Genomic DNA, 23927 nt, shown 5'->3' on the forward strand with positions numbered 1-23927 from the left:
AAAGAGCATCAACCCTTTGTTTCAAAGTATCAAATCTCCTATTTTGTGACATCACACTGCCATTTATTTTAGAAGCAAGATTAAATATCTCTCCAAAGTTGGATTCCATACTATTTTTAGTTTATTTTATTATCTCAGTTTGTCGATTGCTTACTAGAATGGCAGGTTCAATAGTTTCTACTTTTGGTTGTCCAAATATGCTTTTCATCTTTTCATAGGTGTCAAAGGCATTATTCCAAGGAAATCATTTTCAAACATAGAATCCTTGTGTTCTCGATGCTCAATCAAACCCTTTTTTTTATGAAATCTTCCTCCGGGCTCTTCTATCCGTCTTCCGAGTCTTCTTCCAAGTCTTCCTTTGAAGTATCATATTTTTCTTTTGCGCTCTCCCCAGGGCTGTCATATTCTTCTTCTCAGCTCAACTGTGAATGGCCCAAACAGAATATAGTCGTGCAACAAAATAACATACAGCTCAACTTCTTCGGTTGTTATTATGTCCAAATTAGTTGGACACGAGAGACCATCCACCTTTAAAACAAGCATGATTGCAGCTACAGGGCATAAGAAATAGCGACCAGCAGACAGCTATCTGGCCAAATCATACTCGAGACACATTGAGCCTTTTCACTGGAATCTGGCCAGGCATCCCGACGGCTACAGCTGGTGGTGAAAGATAACCACGCATGATCCGTTCAACACGAGTGATCACAGGAATACTTCAACAGCTCACACAAAACCTAACCTAATAAAAAGGCAATGGCTGCCAGCCATGCGCTGAATTTGTTTTGTACTCCCTCCGTCCACGAATAAGTGTACTTCTACGTTTTGTTCTAAGTCTGATGTTTTAAAATTTGACCAATTCTATAGAAAATAGTAATAGCATATATGACATCAAATTGGTACTACTTTAGTGTCATAAATGCTGTTATTTTTTTTTATGAAGTTGGTCAAAGTTTTAATATTTTGACTTAGGACGAAAACTAGATGTACACTTATTCGCAGACGGATGAGGACGGCCGTCTCTTCGTCCTTGGACAACATGAGCAAAGAACAAAGTCACTCCCCGCAAAAAAAAAAAGAACAAAGTCACTGATAATGGACCCAACCATTCATGGACAAATTCTCCTTATCCTTAATAATGTCGAACACTTGATTTATGTGAGCATCAGATGACCATCTTGCGAGATTTAGGACGATCGATTGACGGGAGCAAATTAATCAGCAAACACAATGTGCATTTTGCATGGATAATTCATTCCTTGACCCCTAAAGTAATCTTGCCACTGTCATTCTGGGTTTGTTCAATCTGTTTGTTATTCATAACAGACAACAGCTCATCTCACCAACACCTGCAGCCTAAAAATTATCTGATCACTGACCTCCCCGTCCCCGGACAAGAACACAAACGATCGAGAGAAGCACGGACACCAACAGAGCGCGATCAATGATGACGCGCGACATGGATCGAATCCGCACGGAGGTTGAAGGCGATGGATGGTCGGGCCTCTCTCAGGTCGACGGCTCGGTCAGGAGAAGACGTTGTCGAAGGCGGCGGCGGTGATGGCGCGGGAGAACTCACGGAAGTTGATCCGGCCGTCGCCGTCAGTGTCGGCCTCCTCGATCATTCCGGTGAGCTCCTTGGCGGTGAGCGCGTGGCCGAGCTTGGCCATGGAGTGCGCGAGCTCGGCGGCGGTGATGAAGCCGTTGCCGTCGCGGTCGAAGATCTCGAAGAGCCTGCGGAGCTGGTCCTCGGAGTAGGGGGAACGGTCGTCGAGGAGTTCGGGGGAGACGAGGGCGACGAACTCGGAGAACTCGACGAGGCCGTTGGAGTTGGTGTCGGCGCGGTGGATGAGGGCGTCGAGCTCGTCGGTGCTGGGCTTGAGGCCGAGGGAGCGGAGGAGGGAGCCCAGCTCCAGCTGCGTCAGGCTGCCGTCCTTGTTGCGGTCGAAGGACCGGAAGATCTGCCGCAACTCCGACAGCTGGTCCGCGTCGTCCTGCGTCTCGGGCTGCGCCTGCGCCTGCGCCTGCTGCTGCTGCTGCTGATTGGCGGTGGCGGTGGCGTCAGGGTCGTCTCCGGCGGCGGCGGTCGTCGCGGGTGCCTCGCTCATGGCGCACTGGAGCGATCGGGAGGCTGGGAGGAGGAAGAGGAAGAGGGGGCGGTCGAGAGCGTTGGAGGTTGTTGGGTCGGGAGAATTTTGGGTGGTGCGCGCGGAGAAGGCGGGGGACTGGCAGCTACGAGGAAGTTGGCGCGCCGGAGAGGCGGATCGGGGAAGACGGACACGATTGTACTGGACCTCCCCTGATCAATTGATCATGGCGACGTGCTCCGCATAGTTGAAATGCACCGGGTATATATTACACCACGGCGAAGAAAGAGAAGCCGCCAAATGGTTGGTTCGGATTTATCTTGCCGCATTTACAAATCACCAATTATTGTATATATATCCGGACAAAGAAAAAATTTCATTTATATCTATATATATTCCTTCATTCAAGTATAATATCAAGTATAAAAGGCACGAATTAAGTTTGATCCGATTTATAAAAAATGCAGTCAATATAAAATAGCAGCTTAAGTTTAATCCAAGCTATTTAATATATTCAATATAAAAAGCATGAATTAAGTTTGATCCAATTTGTTATAGTATATTCAATATAAAATTCACTACTTAATTAAGTTTGATCTGAGCTATTTAATCTACTCAATATAAAAAAAAGAATTATGAACCAACCTATTATAAAGTAAAAAAGAAAATATCACCCAGGCACTAATCTCCCGCCTCCCACTCCGAGTTTTTCCCCAGAATTCCTTTGCTCCAGTTTTTTATTTTATTTGCTGACCCCCTCCTCCCAGTTCATTCATTGAACCACAAGTGCGCATGTCTTCAAAGAAGGAAACTACCGTGACCTCTTGTCGTGGTGGGCACACGGTAGATGCCAAAGGGTGGCTAAAGAAAAGAGGAGGCTCGAGGGCACAGGTGGGCTCCAGAGGCAATGCCGACATGAGCGAGCGAGGGACGCAAGACATATCCAGGTTCGGGACTCTCCGGAGAGATAACACCCCTAGTCCTGCCGAGTGTGGTTTATATGAACTAGTACAGAGTTGCTCCTAGAGCTGTTTGGATGAAGAAGGAAGACATGCCAAGGCTTAGGCTGCTCCCTCTCCTGTGTGTGTGGGCTACTGATCGTTTGCTTGACCCCCCCTGCATGGATGCCTCCTGGGGGGTGGGGGGGGTTATAGGTCACCCTCCCAGGGCTATAATGGTAAAGTTACATGGATGTGGGGCTGGGTTGTCAGCGTCGGGGAAGCTGGTGCTGGGACCCGCCGGGTGCCAGGGCTCGCTGGGTTCTTCGGGTGCGGGCCCCGTGTGCCAGAGGGCACTATTCTCCGTCTTGTCGATCATCACGGAGTGGCCGGGTCGACTCGGCTACAATGGCGCACCGCCTGGTCGCTGTCGGTTCTATATCCGACATATCTCGTAGTAGGGGTCCTAAGCTAGGCATCTTGGAGCGATGGTAACATAGACACGGGATTTTATCCAGGTTCAGACCCTCTTGATGGAGGTAAAACCCTACATCCTGCTTTTGATTGTATTCATATGGTGTGTAGTACAGAGTACACGTATCTACCAGAGATTGTTCTAATGAATATTAGATTGTCTATTGACTAGCCTGGCCTCGGTTTATATATGCACCGTAGGCCTAGGGTTTAGAGGAGTCCTTGTCTTGTGCGCCAAGTCTTGTGGAATCCTCCTTGTATGCGGCATGGGCTGTCCGAAGTGGCCCATAAGTGAACCGCCATCGGGGTCCTTGGCCCGATCCAGCTGGTCGGGAGACGATGTGGTGAGTACCCCTAAGTCCAGGACACTGTCAGTACCCCCTGAACCAGTCTTCAAATTGAGGATGCTCCTCGATTCTTCCGAACTATTCTTCATCTTCGGTCGTCGGTCTTGAAAACTGGTTCAACAAATCTCCTCATCTTCGATCTTGAGGACCGCCGAAGTGAATCCAAAGAGTTTACACATCGGGTATCTGAGGAGCCCCTTTAAGTTTTCGGCCTTTAGGAATGCCTTGTTATTTTTTACGCCACACCTCGGGTTTGAAGTTGTTTCCCTGCGGTGATGTCCTCTTGCGTCCGAGCTCCAAGGTCGGACTACATCCGAGGTATCTTTTGCAGTCGAACACCAACATCGGACCTCTTCTGAGCTCCAACATCGGACTGTATCCGAAGTGTCATAGATTACCTTGTGTTTAAATTTTTTGAAGGAGGTTACCTGAGCTTATCGCTGAAAAAGTTCTCTATGGAGCCAGCCGCTCGCAGGCGAGTTTTATGCCGGACTGCTTCCGACGTGATGAACCACCTCGAGCTTGGGCTGATTGTTTGCGGATTTTATTTCCGATTGATGCAATTTATTTACTGATGAGATATATAGCCAGTATCCCTCAAGGTGTGTGTCAGCCTAAAATCCGAGATGCACATTAGAGGAGATAGTGATCGGCGGACGGGCCCTTGAGAGAGGGTTTTGAGAAGTCATCGTAATATATTAGCTTGATGCCGGATAAGTCCCAGATGGTACCTATTGTTGTCCTAAGACGCATTTGCATATAGTTCGGTCAAGCCGAACACTGAGCACTTTGAATTTTCTGTATTGAATAGGCAATGCAGTAGCCCCCGAGACACTGGTCGGGTGGCAACACCAGATCAGGGGATCAATGTGCCCCTTTAATGTTAGTAAATGATAAGCCCAAAGCCCAGTAGCCCCCGAGCCGTAATGTGGGCACAGATGGCCGAATTAAGGATCGATATCCGGAGTAAAATCACAAATTTTGTGTAATGATTCTACGTATCCAAGCACTCTACATTATTAATGCTCGGATCCGCATTGTACAAAACTTTGATGACCGACCATCGGCTTCAACCTCCTCGATCAGTAGCCGGGGAGTGTTTGTCCTACTTTATAAAGACTTTATAAGGGCAAAGACTTATGACAAACAAGGCAATCCAGCCATATGGTTTTAAAAACAAAGGTACACGGAGAGATATGTTATATTACTTTTTAACGTAAGAAACATCTTCCAAAAAAATAGTCCCGCTATCGGTTCCTTTCTTTGGCTTGTCATGTTGATCAAGATCATGAAACCTCACCTCTGATCAATGTGGGAAGAAAATATCGAGGATTTAGTGTGGGGAAAGTTCCCGAACTCTATGGTCTTAATGAACCGAAATTTTCAATTCCGTCGTTGCCGACCAATTATATTCTTAATATAGCTAGCTTTCGGCTTCACCCAGTCGGAGGTACTAATCTGGATGACCCGGTAGTAACAATCACAGAGGTGCTCCTAGCTGAACAATCGGGAACGTAGGGTTAAACACAGGAGCCAGGCAACCCAGCTTGGCCAAAATCTGAAGCCAAATTTGATGCATATTTATGGATTTATAACGATAATTATGGAAGGCAGCGCTTGTATACTGAATACAAACACTGAGAATATATGTTTATTTTGACTCTGTTGCGACCATTTATCAGCTGAAAGTGGCCCATCGTCGGTTTCTACCCCTTTGTAGATACTATGCAGGGTGTTTCCGCAGTAACAAAACAACTCTTAGCCGACGTCTCGGTGCTCGAAGGCGGTTGTGTTAGCGGAAACAAGGCAATCAGATACGCGAGCTTTATAACTTTCACTTAGTCGTCGGAGCTTTAAACTGGGGAAGCTAGCTACAAGCCCCCGGTTAGTGTTCGGCACCGACCGAAGTCTAACCATTAACACTTCGGCCAATGTTATGAAAGGCCCATCGGTTTAACACGGAGTAATCGGTATCGATCTATAGTTTGACACCTGATACGTCTCCAACGTATCTATAACTTTCGATTGCTCCATGCTATATTATCTACTGTTTTGGACGTTATTGGGCTTTATTATCCACTTTTATATTATTTTTGGGACTAACCTATTAACCGGAGGCCTAGCCCAGAATTGCTGTTTTTTTGCCTATTTTAGGGTTTTGAAGAAAAGGAATATCAAACGGAGTCCAAACGGAATGAAACCTTCGGGAACGTGATTTTCTCAACGAACAAGACCTGGGAGACTTGGACCCTACGTCAAGAAAGAAAAGAGGCGGCCACAAGGTAGGGGGCGCGCCTACCCCCCCCCCCCAGGCGCGCCCTCCACCCTCGTGGCCCCCCTGTTGCTCCACCGACGTACTCCTTCCTCCTATATATACCTACGTACCCCAAACGACCAGAGACGGAGCCAAAACCCTAATTCCACCGTCGTAACTTTTTGTATCCACGAGATCCCATCTTGGGGCCTATTTCGGAGCTCCGCCGGAGGGGCATCGATCACGGAGGGCTTCTACATCAACACCATAGCCCCTCCGATGAAGTGTGAGTAGTTTACCTCAGACCTACGGGTCCATAGTTAGTAGCTAGATGGCTTCTTCTCTCTTTTTGGATCTCAATACAATGTTCCCCCCTCTCTTGTGGGGAACTATTCGATGTTGTAAGTGCATCTAGTGCCACCCCTAGTTGGTTTTGGAGAATTGACGACAAACCTAGTTGAGGGACTAATGTGTTTGTGAGAATTGCAGGATAACACAGGTAGAAGTCCCTCATTGATTCGGTTTTCCTACCAGAGATGACCCCTAAAAATGTATGAAGACATTGAAGTCAAAGGTGGTATATGAAGATATTCACATTGAAGACTATGACAAGAGAAGACACCACATGAAGCTTATGGAGTTCGAAGACTTAGATCTTTCGTAGTTCTCTTTCTTCTGTGTTGAGTCATAGGAACCACCGTACTATTAAGTGGGGTCCAAGAGAACCAGTCAGAATGACTGAAGTGATGCTTAAACAAAACCTATGTCTTCGAGTGAAGACTTTGAGAGCGAATCTTGTCCAGAGTCGGGCAAGTCAGCTTTGCTTGAAGCCCAAGTAAAGTTGCCGTGTGAGTTTGAAATCTGACCGTTGGAACACGTGTCAGTTCCTTAGTGACCCAGGGTCATTTCGGACAAATCATGTCGGGTTGCCAAGTGGCTATAATAGCCCACCCCCTACAACCATAAACGGTTGGCTGCTCAGATTTAGAGTACGGCGTTTGTCGTTTGAGAGCAACCCACCTCGAAGCCTTTGAGAGAGAATTCCTTGCGAGGATAAAGCCCTAACCACCCAGAGCCAAAGAGAATTAGGCATCACTTAAGTCTTCTTGTCTGTGTGATCTGAAGACTTATTACACTTGAGGACTGTGCATCCTCCAGCCGGTTAGGCGTCGTGTTCTGAGTATCCAAGAGACATTGTGGATTGCCGGTGAACGAAGTCTGTGAAGGTTTGGGAGTCTACCTTGAAGACTTACCAGAGTGATTGGGCGAGGTCTGTGTGACCTTAGCTCAAGGGGAATACGTTGAGGACTGGGTGTCCTGAGCTGCGTGTTCTGGACTGGGTGTCCGGGACTGTGTGTCCTAAGGTTTAAATACCTAGCTGCCCCAACCAGACGTACAGTTGTCACAGCAACTGGAACTGGTCCAACAAATCATTGTCTTCAGCGAGTCACTGGTTTCATCTTCCCTTCCCTTTACTTACTGTTACTCCTTGTGAAGTCATTGTATGTTCGCACTATCTTTTGTCTTCACTGAGTGACTGTGTGTTCTGTGTGGCTTCACAATATCTTCCTACCTGATCCTTACTACATTGCTGCTATTAGTCATTGTGCTTTCACTCTATTGAATACTTGACTATGGCTTGCCTAGTGTAGTCTACCTTTCGCTGCAGGGTAATATGTTTATTTCTATCGTTTGTCTTCATAACTTCCATGTTTTGAAGACTGTCATAAAAATCGCCTATTCACCCCCCTCTAGTCGATATAACGCACTTTCAATTGGTATCAGAGCAAGGTGCTCCCTTGTTCTGTGTGATTCGGTTTAACCACCTAGAGTTTTAGCTATGTCGACTGCAGGGATAATTAAAGTCTCTGTTGCGTGCCCCGTCTTCGATGGAACTGAATATCCCTACTGGAAGAATAAGATGCGCATGCATCTTGAAGCCATTGACGTCGACCTATGGTATGTCGTCAAGAACGGCGTTCCCAAGGCTGGAGAAGGTGTCACTGCTGCTGATGTCAAGAAGTTCGTTCAACTGGACTCTACTGCCAAGAATATCATCTGTGGTCATCTGACCAAAGGACAGTATGGCCGTGTGAGTGCTTTGGAAACATCTAAGCTGGTCTGGGACTGGCTCTCCAAGGTCAATGAAGGCGTCTCAACCCAGAGAGATCAGAGAATCAGTGTCCTTCGCAACCTCTTCAACCGCTTCAAGCAAAATGGCAATGAGAATGTCCAGCTCACATTTGACCGACTCACTGACATCACAAATGAGCTTCAAGTCCTCGGCACTACTGAGATCACCAAACTTGAAGTCGTCAAGACACTACTGAGATCACTTGATAGTTCGTTTGACACCCTAGCCCTGATGATTCAAGAACGTCCTGATTTCAAGACACTCGATCCGTCTGACATACTTGAGAGGCTCAACACACATGAGTTTAAGCTTTCTGAGAAAAGAGATATCTACGGTCCAAACTATGGGCGAACACGTGCCTTGAAGGCAAAATCTGTCTCCTCATCTGAAGAAGAATCTGACAGCAGTTCGGATGATCCTGAAGACATTGGAAGGGAACTTGCTATGCTTGTGAAGAAGTTCCAAAAATTCACCAAGAAGAAAGGTTTCAGAAAGTCTTCTCGATCAAGCTCAAGGAATGATGAAGCTTCTGCTCACGACTACAAGAAGAAAACATGTCACAAGTGCAAGAAACTTGGCCACTTCATCTATGAGTGTCCATAGTGGGACAATGAGAACAAAAAGAAGAAGAAGAGCAAGGAATATGACTCTGACGACAAGAAGAAGAAGAAATACTCAAAGTCTTCTTCCAAGTCTTCCTCAAAGTCTTCATCACACAAGAAGAGCTCATCTGGCAAGGCACGTGCGTTTGTTGGCAAGGAAATGGATTCAGAGGAGGAGTCCGCTTCTGAGGAGGCGGAGGTGGAGTCTTAGGAGGAGTCCGATTCAGGCGTCGCAAGTCTGGCTACAGCATACGTTGCCAAGTCCATCTTCAACACTGAAGACAATGACTTCATCACCAACACCGATGCAAATGACAAGGACTACTCCGCTTCTACCTACTGCTTCATGGCACGCGGTGCCAAGGTAAACACACGCACTACTACTATCAAACATCTAGTGACGATGACTCTGATTGTGGTTCAAAACCCAGCTACAAAACACTTGCTAAAATTGCAACTGAACAACAGAAAGCTATGGAACATATTCAAAAACTGTTAGACAGAAGCGATGATCTGTTAGGTGCTGAAATGACTCGATCTGAATCCTTAATTGAAGACATAAAAAATCTTCACGTTAAGTATGAGGAACTTGAAAGTCGTCATGAAACTCTCTCGACAACTCATGAAAAGCTTTCCTATGATTATCTTCAAAGGAAGCAAGATCTTGAGAAATTGAGAGCGGCTCATGAAGATCTTCAAAAGGAAAACGAGTCACCTCGCGCCAAACAGATCAGTTCCGCTCAGGAAGGATTTGAACCACCATGTCTTAAATGCATTGAGCGTGATAATTCTACTTCTGTTGCTGAATGTTCTACTGCTACTACTGTTGCAATATCTTCAACTGTTGATGTGGTAACTAATAACTCCGCTGAGGATACCACTGCTATTGCTGATGAGAATTCTAGGTTGAAGACATTGCTTGAAACAGGGATGTACAAAAGTCTTAAAGGGCATCAGACACTATGTGATGTCCTCAAAAAGCAGATTCTGAACCGAAACCCGGGGAAAGAGGGTGTTGGGTTCGTAAGGAAAATGAATGCTGATGGCTCTTACTAGAAACCTGAGCAGTACCCCAAAACCACGTGGGTTGCTGCAAAGGAACCTTCAGCAGATCCATCCAATCTATCTGGCTTCACTTGTGCTAACCCCATTATCATTGATGAATCCCTTGATGCAAACTATAAACTGATTAAGAATCAGAATGGTGAAGTGTTTGCCAGGTACATTGGTACTAACTACAGGAATGGACCGCCTATGAAGAAGATCTGGGTTCCGAAAAGGTGTTTGGAGAATCTTCCTATGAATGTCATCATGACACCTCACGTGAAGAAGACAAACCTCAAACCAAAGGCTTCATACGGTCCAAAGGCTTCATACAGACAGAGGACTCACCTAAGTCGCACTAACGTAAATGTTTTGTAGGGAAACCATACTCAGGCATATGAATATGAGAGCGGTTCATCAAACCGCCATGTTCATAAGACCAAGAACTATTCTGCTTATTCTTATGAGTACTATTGTCCGCCTGCAAGACTGTTTGCTAGGGCTCCAAAGCCAAAGTTCCCAGATGCTGCACTTAGACTTATTGCTTCTAAGCCACCCTTGAAGATGTGGGTGGCTAAGAAAGCTTAACTCTCTTTTGTAGGGAAAGGTCTCCAGCAGAAAACCAAAATAGTCTGACGCTATTGCTGGGGACCTTAAACATCTTGTAGGGCGCAAGATCAAATGCCCGAATGGTCTTACTATGTACTTCATTCCTGAATCGCTTGCTACTCTCCCTATTAGTCCTAATCTGGATCTAAGCTTTCATAACCCACTGGCTCGTCAAATGTTTTTGCTTCACAATGCTCTTCGTGAAGCCTATCCCCCTAACTGCACTGTAGGGTACGACACAAACGTCTTTAGAATTGATTATTGATAGTGGGTGTACAAATCACATGACTGGCAAAAGAAGCCTTCTTATGGACTCAACCTTACGTCCATCTGACAAGAGCCACATCACATTTGCTGACACTGGTAAAAGTAAGGTATTGGGTCTAGGTAGAGTTGCAATCTCAAGGGATCAACACATGGATAAAGTCATGCTTGTTGAATCCCTTGGCTTCAACTTAATGTCTGTCTCAATGCTTTGCGATTTAAACATGATCGTAATATTTGGAAAATATCGTTGCCTTGTTCTAATGGAATCTGACAAGTCTCTAGTATTTGAAGGGTATCGAAAAGATGATTTGTACGTGGTAGATTTCTCAGCAGGACCACAGCTTGCCCTATGTCTTCTAGCAAAAGCTTCAGAATGCTGGCTCTGGCATCGGAGGCTTGGGTATGCTGGCATGAGGAACCTCCACACCCTGGCAAAGAAGAAGCATGTCATAGGCATCGAGGGCGTCAAGTTCAAGAAAGATCACTTATGCGGTGCCTGTGAGGCAGGAAAGATGACGAGGGCCAAACATCCCTCGAAGACAATCATGACCACTACTCGACCCTTCGAACTGCTTCACATGGATCTTTTCGGTCCCACTCATTAATCAACTCTTACTACTACTGCTTGTCTCTATGGCTTTGTCATTGTTGATGATTATTCTAGATATACTTGGGTGCACATAATCCCTTACAAGACTGAAGTGCAGGATGTCTTCAGACGCTTCGCCAATCGAGCAATGAACAACTATGGCGCCAAGATAAAGCATATCAAAAGTGACAATGGCACTGAATTCAAGAACACTGGCCTTGATACATATCTTGATACCTTGGGCATCACACATGAATTCTCAGCCCCGTACACGCCACAGCAGAATGGGGTCGTTGAACGCAAGAACATAACACTCATTGAGATGGCCAGAACGATGCTAGATGAATACAAGACTCCAAGAAAATTCTGGCCTGAAGCCATTGATACTGCATGCCATACAATCAATCGGGTTTATCTTCACAAGCTTCTGAACAAGACATCTTATGAGCTCCTTACTGGCAAGAAGCCAAATGTCAGTTACTTCAGAGTATTTGGCGCCAGGTGCTGGATCAAGGACCCACATCACACCTCAAATTTTGCACCAAAAGCACATGAGGGTTTTATGCTTGGATATGGAAAGGATTCGCACTCCTACAGAGTCTTCAATCTCTTTCATTACAAAGTGGTTGAAACAGTGGATGTGCGGTTCGATTAGACCAACGGTTCACAAAGAGAGCAACTGCCAAATGTGCTAGATGAAGTTCCATCCAGTGAATCAATCAAGCTAATGGGAACTGGAGAAATTATACCTTCTGAAGCTCATCCTGAAGAAGAACTTATCATCTCAGCACCTGATCAACATGAAGACAATGCTCAGCCTAAAGACATTCCTTCTAACAACGACAATGATCAGCAAGAGCAAAATCTTCGCCCTGTACATCCTCGCGTTGCCAATGAAGTGCAGATTGAAAGAATAATTGATAGCATCAATGCACCCGGTCCACTCACTCGTTCAAGGGCAACTCAGCTAGCAAATTTCTGTGGGCTCTTCGCATTCGTCTCAATAACAGAACCCAAGAAAGTTGAAGAAGCCTTCATGGAACCTGAATGGATTCAAGCTATGCAAGACGAGCTTCAACAGTTTGAGCTGAATAATGTATGGGAACTGGTCAAGCGTCCCGATCCTCGGAAGCACAACATAATAGGCACCAAATGGATATACCGCAACAAGCAAGATGAGCATGGTCAAGTTGTCAGAAACAAAGCTTGTCTCGTTGCTCAAGGATATACTCAAGTGGAAGGCATTGACTTCGATGAAACATTTGCTCCTGTGGCTAGACTTGAAGCCATACGCATACTGCTGGCCTATGCAAATCATCACAACATACTTCTTTATCAAATGGATGTGAAGAGCGCCTTCCTCAATGGCAAGATTGAAGAAGAAGTGTATGTTGCACAACCTCCTGGCTTTGAAGATCCAAAACATCCTGACATGGTATACAAGCTCAACAAGGCACTGTATGGCCTCAAACAAGCCCCTCGGGCCTGGTATGACACACTCAAATACTTCCTGAAGAGCAAAGGCTTCATACCTGGTTCTCTCGACCCCACTCTCTTCACGAAGACATATGATGGTGAACTATTTGTGTGCTAAATATATGTGGATGACATTATCTTCGGCTGCACCAATCAGAAGTACAGTGAAGAGTTTGGATATATGATGCAAGAGCAATATCAAATGTCTATGATGAGAGAGCTGAAGTTCTTTCTCGGTCTTCAAATACGACAGCAACGAAACGGCATCTTCATATCTCAAGAGAAGTATCTCAAAGATTGCCTGAAGAAGTTCGGTATGCAAGACTGCAAAGGCTTCACGACGCCAATGTCAGCCAAGCATCATCTGGGTCCTGACGACAATGGTAAAGAGTTCGATCAAAAGGTATACCGCTCCATGATTGGTTCTTTACTTTATCTATGTGCATCTAGGCCAGATATTATGCTTAGTGTTTGCATGTGTGCTCGATTTCAAGCGGCACCAAAGGAGTCGCATCACTTAGCTGTGAAGCGAATTCTTCGATATTTGGCTCACACCCCAACTCTAGGATTATGGTATCCAAAGGGCTCAGAGTTTGATCTGGTTGGATTCTCGGATGCTGATTATGCTGGTGACAAAGTTGATCACAAGTCTACATCAGGCACATGTCACTTTCTGGGACGATCACTTGTATGTTGGTCTTCAAAGAAGTAGAACTGTGTATCTCTCTCCACTGCTGAATCTGAATACATTGCTGCTGGATCTTGCTGCGCTTAGCTTCTATGGATGAAGCAAATGCTCAAAGACTATGGCATTCATCTGAAGCAAGTGCCACTCTACTGCGACAACGAAAGCGCCATCAAGATTGCCAGCAACCCAGTTCAGCACTCGAAGACAAAGCACATTGAAATTCGTCATCACTTCCTCAGAGATCATGTTGTGAAGGAAGATATTGATATCATACACGTCAACACTAAAGAGCAATTGGCACATATCTTCACAAGCCCTTGGATGAGAAGAGATTTTGCAAGTTACGGTGTGAGCTAAATATCCTGGAATCCTCAAATGTCCTGTGATCAGGCACACATCCTAACCCTTATGCATATTGATGACTTAGATGTGCAACACACGAAGTAAAGTATATCTTCAATCAATGAAGACATACATTCTAAGTGTGAATACATTAATGTGGAATTTGACTTCGGAGCGCCACGATAATTGTGTGCCGTGTCTGGGTCTAATACTTCCTATACGGTGGGTAACGCCACCACCAAATGTTCTATTTTGATGTGTTTCACTCATGGCGTTACCTTGCTATGTCTTCACATTTGGTTTGGCTTCAATCTCAACATGTCTTAATGATTATCTTCACTATGTTGATTATATATATATATATATACTAGTGTTCTGTCCTCTACAACATTCACTTATAGCTATGTCTTCTTGTTGAATCTTTTGAACTAAGTGAATGTGATCGGACCCTAACCTCTCTATGCTATCTATCTCAAACTCTATCTCTCCAAATCATATGCATTCTATTGAAACTGTTGAATGTCTTCTCTGCATCCTTGTCAGCAGAAGGTACAAAGACAAACCTTAAGTCCACCTTCAATGCTCATTCCTCCACATGAAACCCGGAGAAGTAGGAACGACCACCCGACAATCCAGGCGTGCGTGGGACATGGAACAAACCCCAAAATTCTGCATGATGGCCACGTGTTCCTCAGACGCGAATCGCCAGGGGCACCTATGTAATAACACAGTGCCGCCCCTGTACCTATAAATACACACTTCACGGCGGTCATTATCTCTTCTTCCACTCTCGCACGAACCCTAGCGCCACCGCTAGCCCTCGACGACGCCGGCGACGAAGCGCTTCGCTGCCGCAACCTCTTCGACGCCGTCTTCACGTCGACCGCGAACATCGTCCTCTCCGCCGTCGCTATAGGTGTCCTCCGTCGCCAAGTTAGGGCACGGAAGATCAAACTGCTCGGCCTCATCTTCCACTCCGTCTAGCAGTTCTTAGTGTGGTAAATAAAACTTCTTTTTTACGGCACCGTTGATCCTATGGCTTTGTCACTTTCTACCACAAGCAGTTTCTATTCACACAAGTTAGATCTCTCTCATACTGCATCTCATAACATGCCTAGTATATTCACTTATGCTTCAGAAAGTAGTTAGATTCCTCACTTGTACTGATCTCTGGATTCGTACAAATCTGGAACCAACTCCTTATCTATGAGTGAATGTCTTCGCACGATGAGGTCAATGTCTTCTAAACTGATTTATATTCAAAATCTTCTGAGAATGCATATGACCTCTTCCCCTTCTCTCGCACCTTAATCTTGTCACAGGTACATGTCCGTGGGAGAATCCCTTGGTTCTCATAGTCTGCATTCATTTGCAGAATTCTTATAGCATCATATAAATTCTCCCGAAGCAAGTTCCTGTTTGTCCAGCAAGCGAAAATCTTTGAAGCCTTTGAACGTATTGAAGCCTTTCAGTTTAAAGTTCATGGCTTCAGAGAAATCAGCAAGGAAGGGTGGCAGAAAGCGTCGTGGAGAAACATCTAGAGATCTGCCAGATGACCTCTCAGAACTGTACAAGACAGATCCTGAAGAGGATTACAATCAGCGCAAGACCCGAATCCAATGGATTCGAAGATATTGGGCAGAACAATGGTTCAAATACCGATTTGTAACCCAGGAATATGCTGAGAAAAATGCCATCAAGAGACCGTGGGGAGACATCCTATACAAGAATCTTCAACCCAGGTCCAGAGATGAAGCCATTGAACAAGGCTTCTATCCCTGCATGGTCCGTGGGCCACAGCCTGTTGATGCACACCCATCGTCACTACTATGGTGTCGTGACGACATTCTGTTCAAGCGCAACTTCCAGTTTGCCCAGAACTCAGTGAAGCAAAATAACAAGACATTGGGACTAGACTTCAACCCTGGTCCCTCAGCTCCAACGGCTGATGGCACACGAGATGCAGAACCCAATGTCGTCGGTCCTTTCTACAACCTTGAAGGCCTCATCACCCATATCTTGGTTCAAGGGACTGAAGTGAATGAGCCTGCAGCTGATGCTGAATGAGATGAAGCGCCTGCAGCGCCGAAGCCAAAGAAGTTGAAGAAGCCTAAAGCTTCAAAGCCTTCCCCTTCACCAAAAAACTCACGGGCGAAGCCACTGGCAACTGCACCTCCTGAAGACAGTGTGCAGTCCGAAGATTTATCACGCATCTCCAAGCCCCAGAAGGTCAAGATGCCTCTGCCACACACCGGCCAAGAGCTAACAGCTGCTGCCATTCTGCGCAATGATGCCATTAATCTGTCAAGTGATGAAGATCTTGCAGATGACGCTCTTGAGCAACTCATCAAGAGCAAAGAAGAAGCAAAAATCTTCAATGATCTGCCTCTCTTTGATGTAACAATCATCCACAACTTCATTGATGAATGGTTTGACACGCCAAACATCAGCTTCGATGATCTCCAACTACCCATTGGCCTCAGTGTCGCCTTCCATGGCGCCATTGCTTCAGAGTTAGCTATCGCCCAGCGCAATGTTGAATTGAAGCAGAAGATTGACTTTGAGAAATCTCAGTTCAAGAAGCATATGGCAAAGCTCAGCATGCAAGACGTGAAGAATTTCAAGATTATGCTGCACGAGCTCAAGGAAGCCTTTCTAAAGAAACGTGCAGAAGCTCAGGGTTCTCGTGAGCGCATGAAGGTCCTAGCTGATAGGTGTGTGCAAGCCTACAATGAGGCTGAGAAGCGCAAGGCCCTTGGGCGTCCTGGCATCGACCCCAGGATGGCTGCCAAGAAGCGGAAGAAGCCCGCTATGGCTGAACCTGAAGCACCAAGGCAGGAGGCAGATCCCCTTGTCTTCCCAACTAGCATGACTGGCCCGAAGCCAAAGGTCAGGTCAACCGCTTCAGAACTGAAGAAGACCAGGACTGCTGAGGCTGAAGCAAGGAAGAGAAAACATCCTGAAGCCTTTGCTACTGCCCCCACCAAGAAGAAAAGAATGACCAAGAAGGAACGGGCTGCTCCCACAGAGCCCTTGATTGTTGAACCCATTTCCATGGTTCACACCGACGCTGATCCACAAGAATGTCGACTGACTGTCCATGAGCCTGCTTTCACAGAGGCTCATGAAGCTAAAGACTTTCCAGCAGCTGATCCCATTGCTGCTGAAGACATTGGTCATCATGACCATGTTGAAGATGACGCAGCCCTTCCTCAGCTAGAACACCAACAGGTATCATCGCCTGTGCTAACGCACAGCAAACTCATCAGCATTGGTCGTCCACTGACGCCAATTGCACAGGATGCTTCATGGGCGGATCGCCCACAAGAGAATGAAGACCTTGAGGCCCAGCCAATAGCAACTCCACAGGCGTCACCCGCATTGCGCAGGCTTCGCAAAGGTCCAAGGCCTCAAGTCTCTGCTGAAGACAATCCGGCTGCATCAGCCGCGGAAGAAGAAGTCCCACAAGTTGCCACTCCCCTGTCCCACAAAGAAGCAGTTCTCGAGGAGAACGTGATCATGACCGATCCTCCTGCTCGTCAAGTGGAGGTTGAACATCTTGAGGCTGCCACCAACAACACCACTGAAGCCACCTGCGCTGTCATGGCTGAAGCTAATGTGGAGCCCTCACCAACAAAAGCACCAGAAGTCAGCGAAGCCACTTATCCCGCCACTTATGTTCCTGAGTCTGCTACTCGTCCCCAGTTCGACTATCATGTTGAGCACAGGCCTCAGGTACAGAAGCCAATCCCAAGATTGCCAAGGTTCCCAGGTCCTGCATCAGCACCTGGCTCCTTCAATATCAATGGCTTCAGAGCAGACAACACATTCTTTAACAGCTCCAGGAACCCCTACTCCAGGGAAATAATATCATTTGATCGGTTCTGGAGTTATCCGCAGCGAAGCTATTACTCATGCGTTCTTTACAACCAAGATCGCATCTTCCCACACAAGCGCCTTGACATTGAAGCAATAGCTGGTCTGCCCTGACTAGAAGAATCTCTGGATTGCTTCAAAGAGGTTGGACTGCTGCCGTTCGTCACTGACCAAGAGCATTGGAATGAAGAGTTGCTGCTCCAATTCTATGCCACACTTCACATCCGCGGGTATAACAGAGATCCGAAGACTTGGGTCCTGGAGTGGATGACAGGAAACGTTCATCACGAAGCCAAAGCCTTTGACATCATTGAGCTCACTAGTTTGCCCACTCCTGGCGATCTCTACGAGCATGGCTGTTAGCTTCATAGTGAAGCTATTGAGAGCATCTTTCAGAAGACTGAACCTAATATGAGTCAGATGCTTAGTATGATGAAGCCATTGCCCCAAGATGCTGCTTATCCCACGGAGTTCTTCGTTGAAGACCTTGAGTATCTGCCAAGAACCATTTATCACATCATAAGGCGAACTCTCTAGCTAATCAAAGGACATTCTCCCCATGCCAAGCTGGAAGGTGCAATGAAGACTTTGGTCTTCTACATTCTTCATGGAAAATGCTTCAATACACAGGATTTCTTCATTCGCCAACTTGCTGCATCTGGCTCTGATCTGTTTGGTTTGAAGTTCTACGCCCCTTGGGTGATGCGGCTGATCAAACTTCACTCCGCTATCTCATATCAGCCCTCGGCCCGCAACCATCGGATCTTTTTGCCTGATGTGGATATGTCTATTGAAGCCATCTATCCTGAGCCTGCCAAGGAACCTCTCAGTCTTCAGAATGCAAAGCATCAAAGTTTCACTCAGAACGTTGAAGGCGTGGAAGCCGTAACTCGTGTGTATCCTTTGGATGGCACTACACGTGCACCGCATCCTGCTCTCACTGAAGCCACTGACAGTACAACTGCTCCAAGACCCAAGAAGCGCACTCGTGTTCTCAATGACCGAGAGCTTCTTGTGGCTCTTCATCATAAACATGATAGGCATCATGACTGGCTGAAGCGTCAGATGCAAAGCCTCTTGGTGGATGTTAATCGCATTCGCAATCTTTCCACCAAGAATGCTTTTGTTTCCCATGAAACCTCTTGACGCACATGGAAAGGGCTAATGCTGATGTGTTCTGAAGATGATCTTCAAGAGGATGGCTTCACTGAGCGATTCAAGTTTGACTCCACACCTCCTCGAAGGGCAGTGCTGCGACGAACTCCATCCCTTGAAGACTCTAAGTTCTCTTCCTCTGCTGCAACTGTGAATGCCAGAGTGATCGAGGATGAAGACGATGCTACTTCACCGCCACCTCCTTCAGCATGCTTCGACTCTGCTCCAAGCTCTTCAACACCGCCAAACACCACCAACGACCCTGCTGCTTCACCTACTCCTCATGGGAACGAGTAGATGCTCTATGTCTTCAAACCTTTTTGGTCCTTACTGACAAAAGGGGGAGAAGCATATGAGGTTGATAGTCTTCAAGCGGGTCCATATGGGCGGGTGCTTTATATTTTGCTTCGTGCTTACAACTCTCGTTTTGCTACATTTGGTTCTTTGAGTTGTAACACTTAAACTCGATGGTCGTCTGCTACTTATCTGCCACCTTATGTGCGACGATAAATTCCGCACTTAGATCATTCTGCAGACGTCCATTTTCCATTATGCATGTCATTATCTTCATATACTTTCACATGCATAGTGGATTGTCATCATAAGTTGAAGTGGATCTCCACAAGTACAACCTGCCATGTGCATTTGCATTCCAAAAGCAAATTAGTTATATGCACATCTTCAGGGGGAGCCCTTGCAACTTATGAAGACAATTCCTTATCCTTTACAATTTCACAGATTATATTCCCCGTTGAAAACTTCAACTAGTTTGTCATCAATCACCAAAAAGGGGGAGATTGTAAGTGCATCTAGTGCCACCCCTAGTTGGTTTTGGAGAATTGAAGACAAACCTAGTTGAGGGACTAATGTGTTTGTGAGAATTGTAGGATAACACAGGTAGAAGTCCCTCATTGATTCGGTTTTCCTACCAGAGATGACCCCTAAAAATGTATGAAGACATTGAAGTCAAAGGTGGTATATGAAGATATTCACATTGAAGACTATGACAAGAGAAGACACCACATGAAGCCTATGGAGCTCGAAGACTTAGATCTTTCGTAGTTCTCTTTCTTCTGTGTTGAGTCATAGGAACCACCGTACTGTTAAGTGGGGTCCAAGAGAACCAGTCAGAATGACTGAAGTGATGCTTAAACAAAACCTATGTCTTCGAGTGAAGACTTTGAGAGCGAATCTTGTCCAGAGTCGGGCAAGTCAGCTTTGCTTGAAGCCCAAGTAAAGTTGTCGTGTGAGTTTGAAATCTAACCGTTGGAACACGTGTTAGTTCCTTAGTGACCCAGGGTCATTTCGGACAAATCAGGTCGGGTTGCCAAGTGGCTATAAATAGCCCACCCCCTACAACCATAAACGGTTGGCTGCTCAGATTCAGAGTATGGCTTTTGTCGTTTGAGAGCAACCCACCTCGAAGCCTTTGAGAGAGAATTCCTTGCGAGGATAAAGCCCTAACCACCCAGAGCCAAAGAGAATTAGGCATCACTTAAGTCTTCTTGTCTGTGTGATCTGAAGACTTATTACACTTGAGGACTGTGCATCCTCCAGCCGGTTAGGCGTCACGTTCTGAGCATCCAAGAGACATTGTGGATTGCCGATGAACGAAGTCTGTGAAGGTTTGGGAGTCTACCTTGAAGACTTACCAGAGTGATTGGGCGAGGTCTGTGTGACCTTAGCTCAAGGGGAATACGGTGAGGACTGGGTGTCCTGAGCTGCATGTTCAGGACTGGGTGTCCGGGATTGTGTGTCCTAAGGTTTAAATACCTAGCCGCCCCAACCAGACGTACAGTTGTCACAGCAACTGGAACTGGTCCAACAAATCATTGTCTTCAGCGAGTCACTGGTTTCATCTTCCCTTCCCTTTACTTACTGTTACTCCTTGTGAAGTCATTGTATGTTCGCACTATCTTTTGTCTTCACTGAGTGACTGCGTGTTCTGTGTGGCTTCACAATATCTTCCTACCTGATCCTTACTACATTGCTGCTATTAGTCATTGTGCTTTCACTCTATTGAATACTTGACTATGGCTTGCCTAGTGTAGTCTACCTTCCGCTGCAGGGTAATAGGTTTATTTCTATCGTTTGTCTTCAAAACTTCCACGTTTTGAAGACTGTCATAAAAATCGCCTATTCACCCCCCCTCTAGTCGATATAACGCACTTTCAGATGTAATCTTCTTTTTGCGGTGTGTTTGTTGAGACCGATGAATTGTGGGTTTGTGATCAAGTCTATCTATGAATAATATTTGAATCTTCTCTGAATTCTTTTATGTATGATTGGTTATCTTTGCAAGTCTCTTCGAATTATTAGTTTGGTTTGGTCTACTAGATTGATCTTTCTTGCAATGGGAGAAGTGCTTAGCTTTGGGTTCAATCTTGCGGTGTCCTTTCCCAGTGACAGTAGGGGCAGCAAGGCACGTATTGTATTGTTGCCATCGAGGATAACAAGATGGGGTTTTCTTCATATTGCATGAGTCTATCCCTCTACATCATGTCATCTTGCTTAAGGCGTTACTCTGTTTTTAACTTAATACTCTAGATGCATGCTGGATAACGGTCGATGAGTGGAGTAATAGTAGTAGATGCAGGCAGGAGTCGGTCTACTTGTCTCGGACGTGATGCCTATATACATGATCATACCTAGATATTCTCATAACTATGCTCAATTCTGTCAATTGCTCAACAGTAATTTGTTCACCCACCGTAGAATACTTATGATCTCGAGAGAAGCCACTAGTGAAACCTATGGCCCCCGGGTCTATCTTCAACATATTAATCTCCTACTACTTAGTTATTTCCTTTGCTATTTACTTTGCCTTTATTTTACTTTGCATCTTTATCATAAAAATACCAAAAAAATTATCTTATCATATCTATCAGATCTCACTCTCGTAAGTGGCCTTATAGGGATTGACAACCCCTATTTGCGTTGGTTGCGAGGATTTATTTGTTTTGTGCAGGTACGAGGGACTCACGCGTAGCCTCCTACTGGATTGATACCTTGGTTCTCAAAAACTGAGGGAAATACTTACGCTACTTTGCTGCATCATCCCTTCCTCTTCAGGGAAAACCAACGCAGTGCTCAAGAGGTAGCAAGAAGGATTTGTGGCGCCGTTGCCGGGGAGGTCTACGCAAAAGTCAACATACCACATACCCATCACATAGCCTTATCTCCCGCATTACATTATTTGCCATTTGCCTCTCATTTTCCTCTCCCCCACTTCACCCTTGCCATTTTATTCGCCCTCTCTCTCTATCATCCCTCTCTTTCTCTATTTGCCTCTTTTACCCATTTGCTTTCTGTTTGCTTGTGTGTTAGTTCGTTTGCTTGTCGTTATGGCTAGTCCCTTGTCTTCTCCGTTGTCTCCCAAGAATGAAATTCTAAATTTTAAGCAAAGGAAGGGAGAAAATCTAAAAGATGCTTGGTATAGAATTTGCAATGCTCAAAATAGATTTACTAGGAAGCAATCTACTTCCGTTCTTCTTCGCAATTTTTATGTATGCATTACTCCTTGGCACCGTTATGTTCTTGATACTATTAAAAGAGGGAACTTTTTGGGTAGCCGTACTTTTGATTCTTATAATGCTATGTTAGATTTATTTGGCTCACCTCCTCTCTTGGTTAATGGAACTATATTAACTTTGGAGCATGTAATGCAAAGGATTGAAATTATTAAAAATAAGGTTCCTACCGTAGAGTTAATTGAAAATTTGGATAAAAAGATCCACAGCCGAATCTCTCAATATGGATCTAAAGTAGGAGTTACTTTGAAAAATACTAAAGAAAAGGAACCCATAGTTAATGAGAAAATAAATCACGATTCCACTAGGATCGATAAACTTGAGGGTATTATCAGCAACTTGGGAACCGCTTTTTCTTCTGTAAAGAATACTCCAAGTCCTCCCACTAAAATTTCCAAGCTTATGTATGTTCCTAAAAATAAGGGTGAATCCTCTAGTAAGGAAAATGCGGATCTCAAATCTATAAGTATTCATCCCAATCTTTTTGCTATCATTAAGGAACCATTTGTTACAAATGAATTTTTCGATCTTGTGCCTAAAAGTTTGATAATTAATAAAAATAAATAAATTCCTAAAGATGGTAGATGCCTCATTGAAGAATTTCCCACCAAAGATGGCAATACCTAGATCTATTCTTGCTTGTTATGCCTAGCTAGGGGCGTTAAACGATAGCGCTTGTTAGGAGGCAACCCAATTTTAATTTTATTCCTTGCTTTTGCTCCTGTTTAGTAATAAATAATTTATCTAGCCTCTGTTTTGGTTGTTTTTGTGTGTTTAATTAGTGTTTGTGCCAAGTAGAACCGTTGGGAAGACTTGGGGAAAGTCTTGTTGAACTTGCTGTAAAAAACAGAAACTTTAGCAATCACGAGAACTGCTGTCATTTTTATTTGGAAAGCGCTATTTAGTTAATTCTTTTTGCATATGATTAATAGATTAATTACTCACGCCCAGCAATTTATTTTAGAATTTTTGGGGTTACAGATCTTGCGCTAGCTACAGATTACTACAGACTGTTCTGTTTTTGACAGATTCTGTTTTTCGTGTGTTGTTTGCTTATTTTGATGAATCTATGGCTAGTAAAATAGTTTATAAACCATAGAGAAGTTGTAATACAGTAGGTATAACACCAATATAAATAAATAATGAGTTCATTACAGTACCTTGAAGTGGTCTTTTATTTTCTTTCGCTAACAGAGCTCACGAGATTTTCTACTTTAAGTTTTGTGTTGTGAAGTTTTCAAGTTTTGGGTAAAGATTTGATGGATTATGGAACAAGGAGTGGCAAGAGCCTAAGCTTGGGCATGCCCGTGGCACCCCCAAGATAATCTAAGGACACCTAAAAGCCAAAGCTTGGGGATGCCCCGGAAGGCATCCCCTCTTTCGTCTACTTCTATCGATAACTTTACTTGGAGCTATATTTTTATTCGCCACATGATATGTGTTTTGCTTGGAGCGTCTTGTATTATTTGAGTCTTTACTTTTTAGTTTACCACAATCATCCTTGCTGTACACACC

General features: G+C 45.0%; 1 protein-coding gene across 1 annotated transcript in view; it reads right to left on the reverse strand.

Moving 5' to 3' along the window:
- Window positions 1-1132: 1132 nt before the first annotated feature.
- LOC119353126 (probable calcium-binding protein CML17) overlaps window positions 1133-23927 on the reverse strand; it is a 29405-nt gene continuing 6610 nt past the window's right edge. Inside the window, exon 2 of the mRNA XM_037619722.1 lies at window positions 1133-2299. Within this exon, the coding sequence (XP_037475619.1) occupies window positions 1527-2299 (773 nt within the window). The 3' untranslated portion in view covers window positions 1133-1526. The remainder of the gene's footprint in view (window positions 2300-23927) is intronic.

Source organism: Triticum dicoccoides, chromosome 1A (genome assembly GCF_002162155.2).
Source record: "Triticum dicoccoides isolate Atlit2015 ecotype Zavitan chromosome 1A, WEW_v2.0, whole genome shotgun sequence".
In the NCBI taxonomy this organism is placed as follows: domain Eukaryota; kingdom Viridiplantae; phylum Streptophyta; class Magnoliopsida; order Poales; family Poaceae; genus Triticum; species Triticum dicoccoides.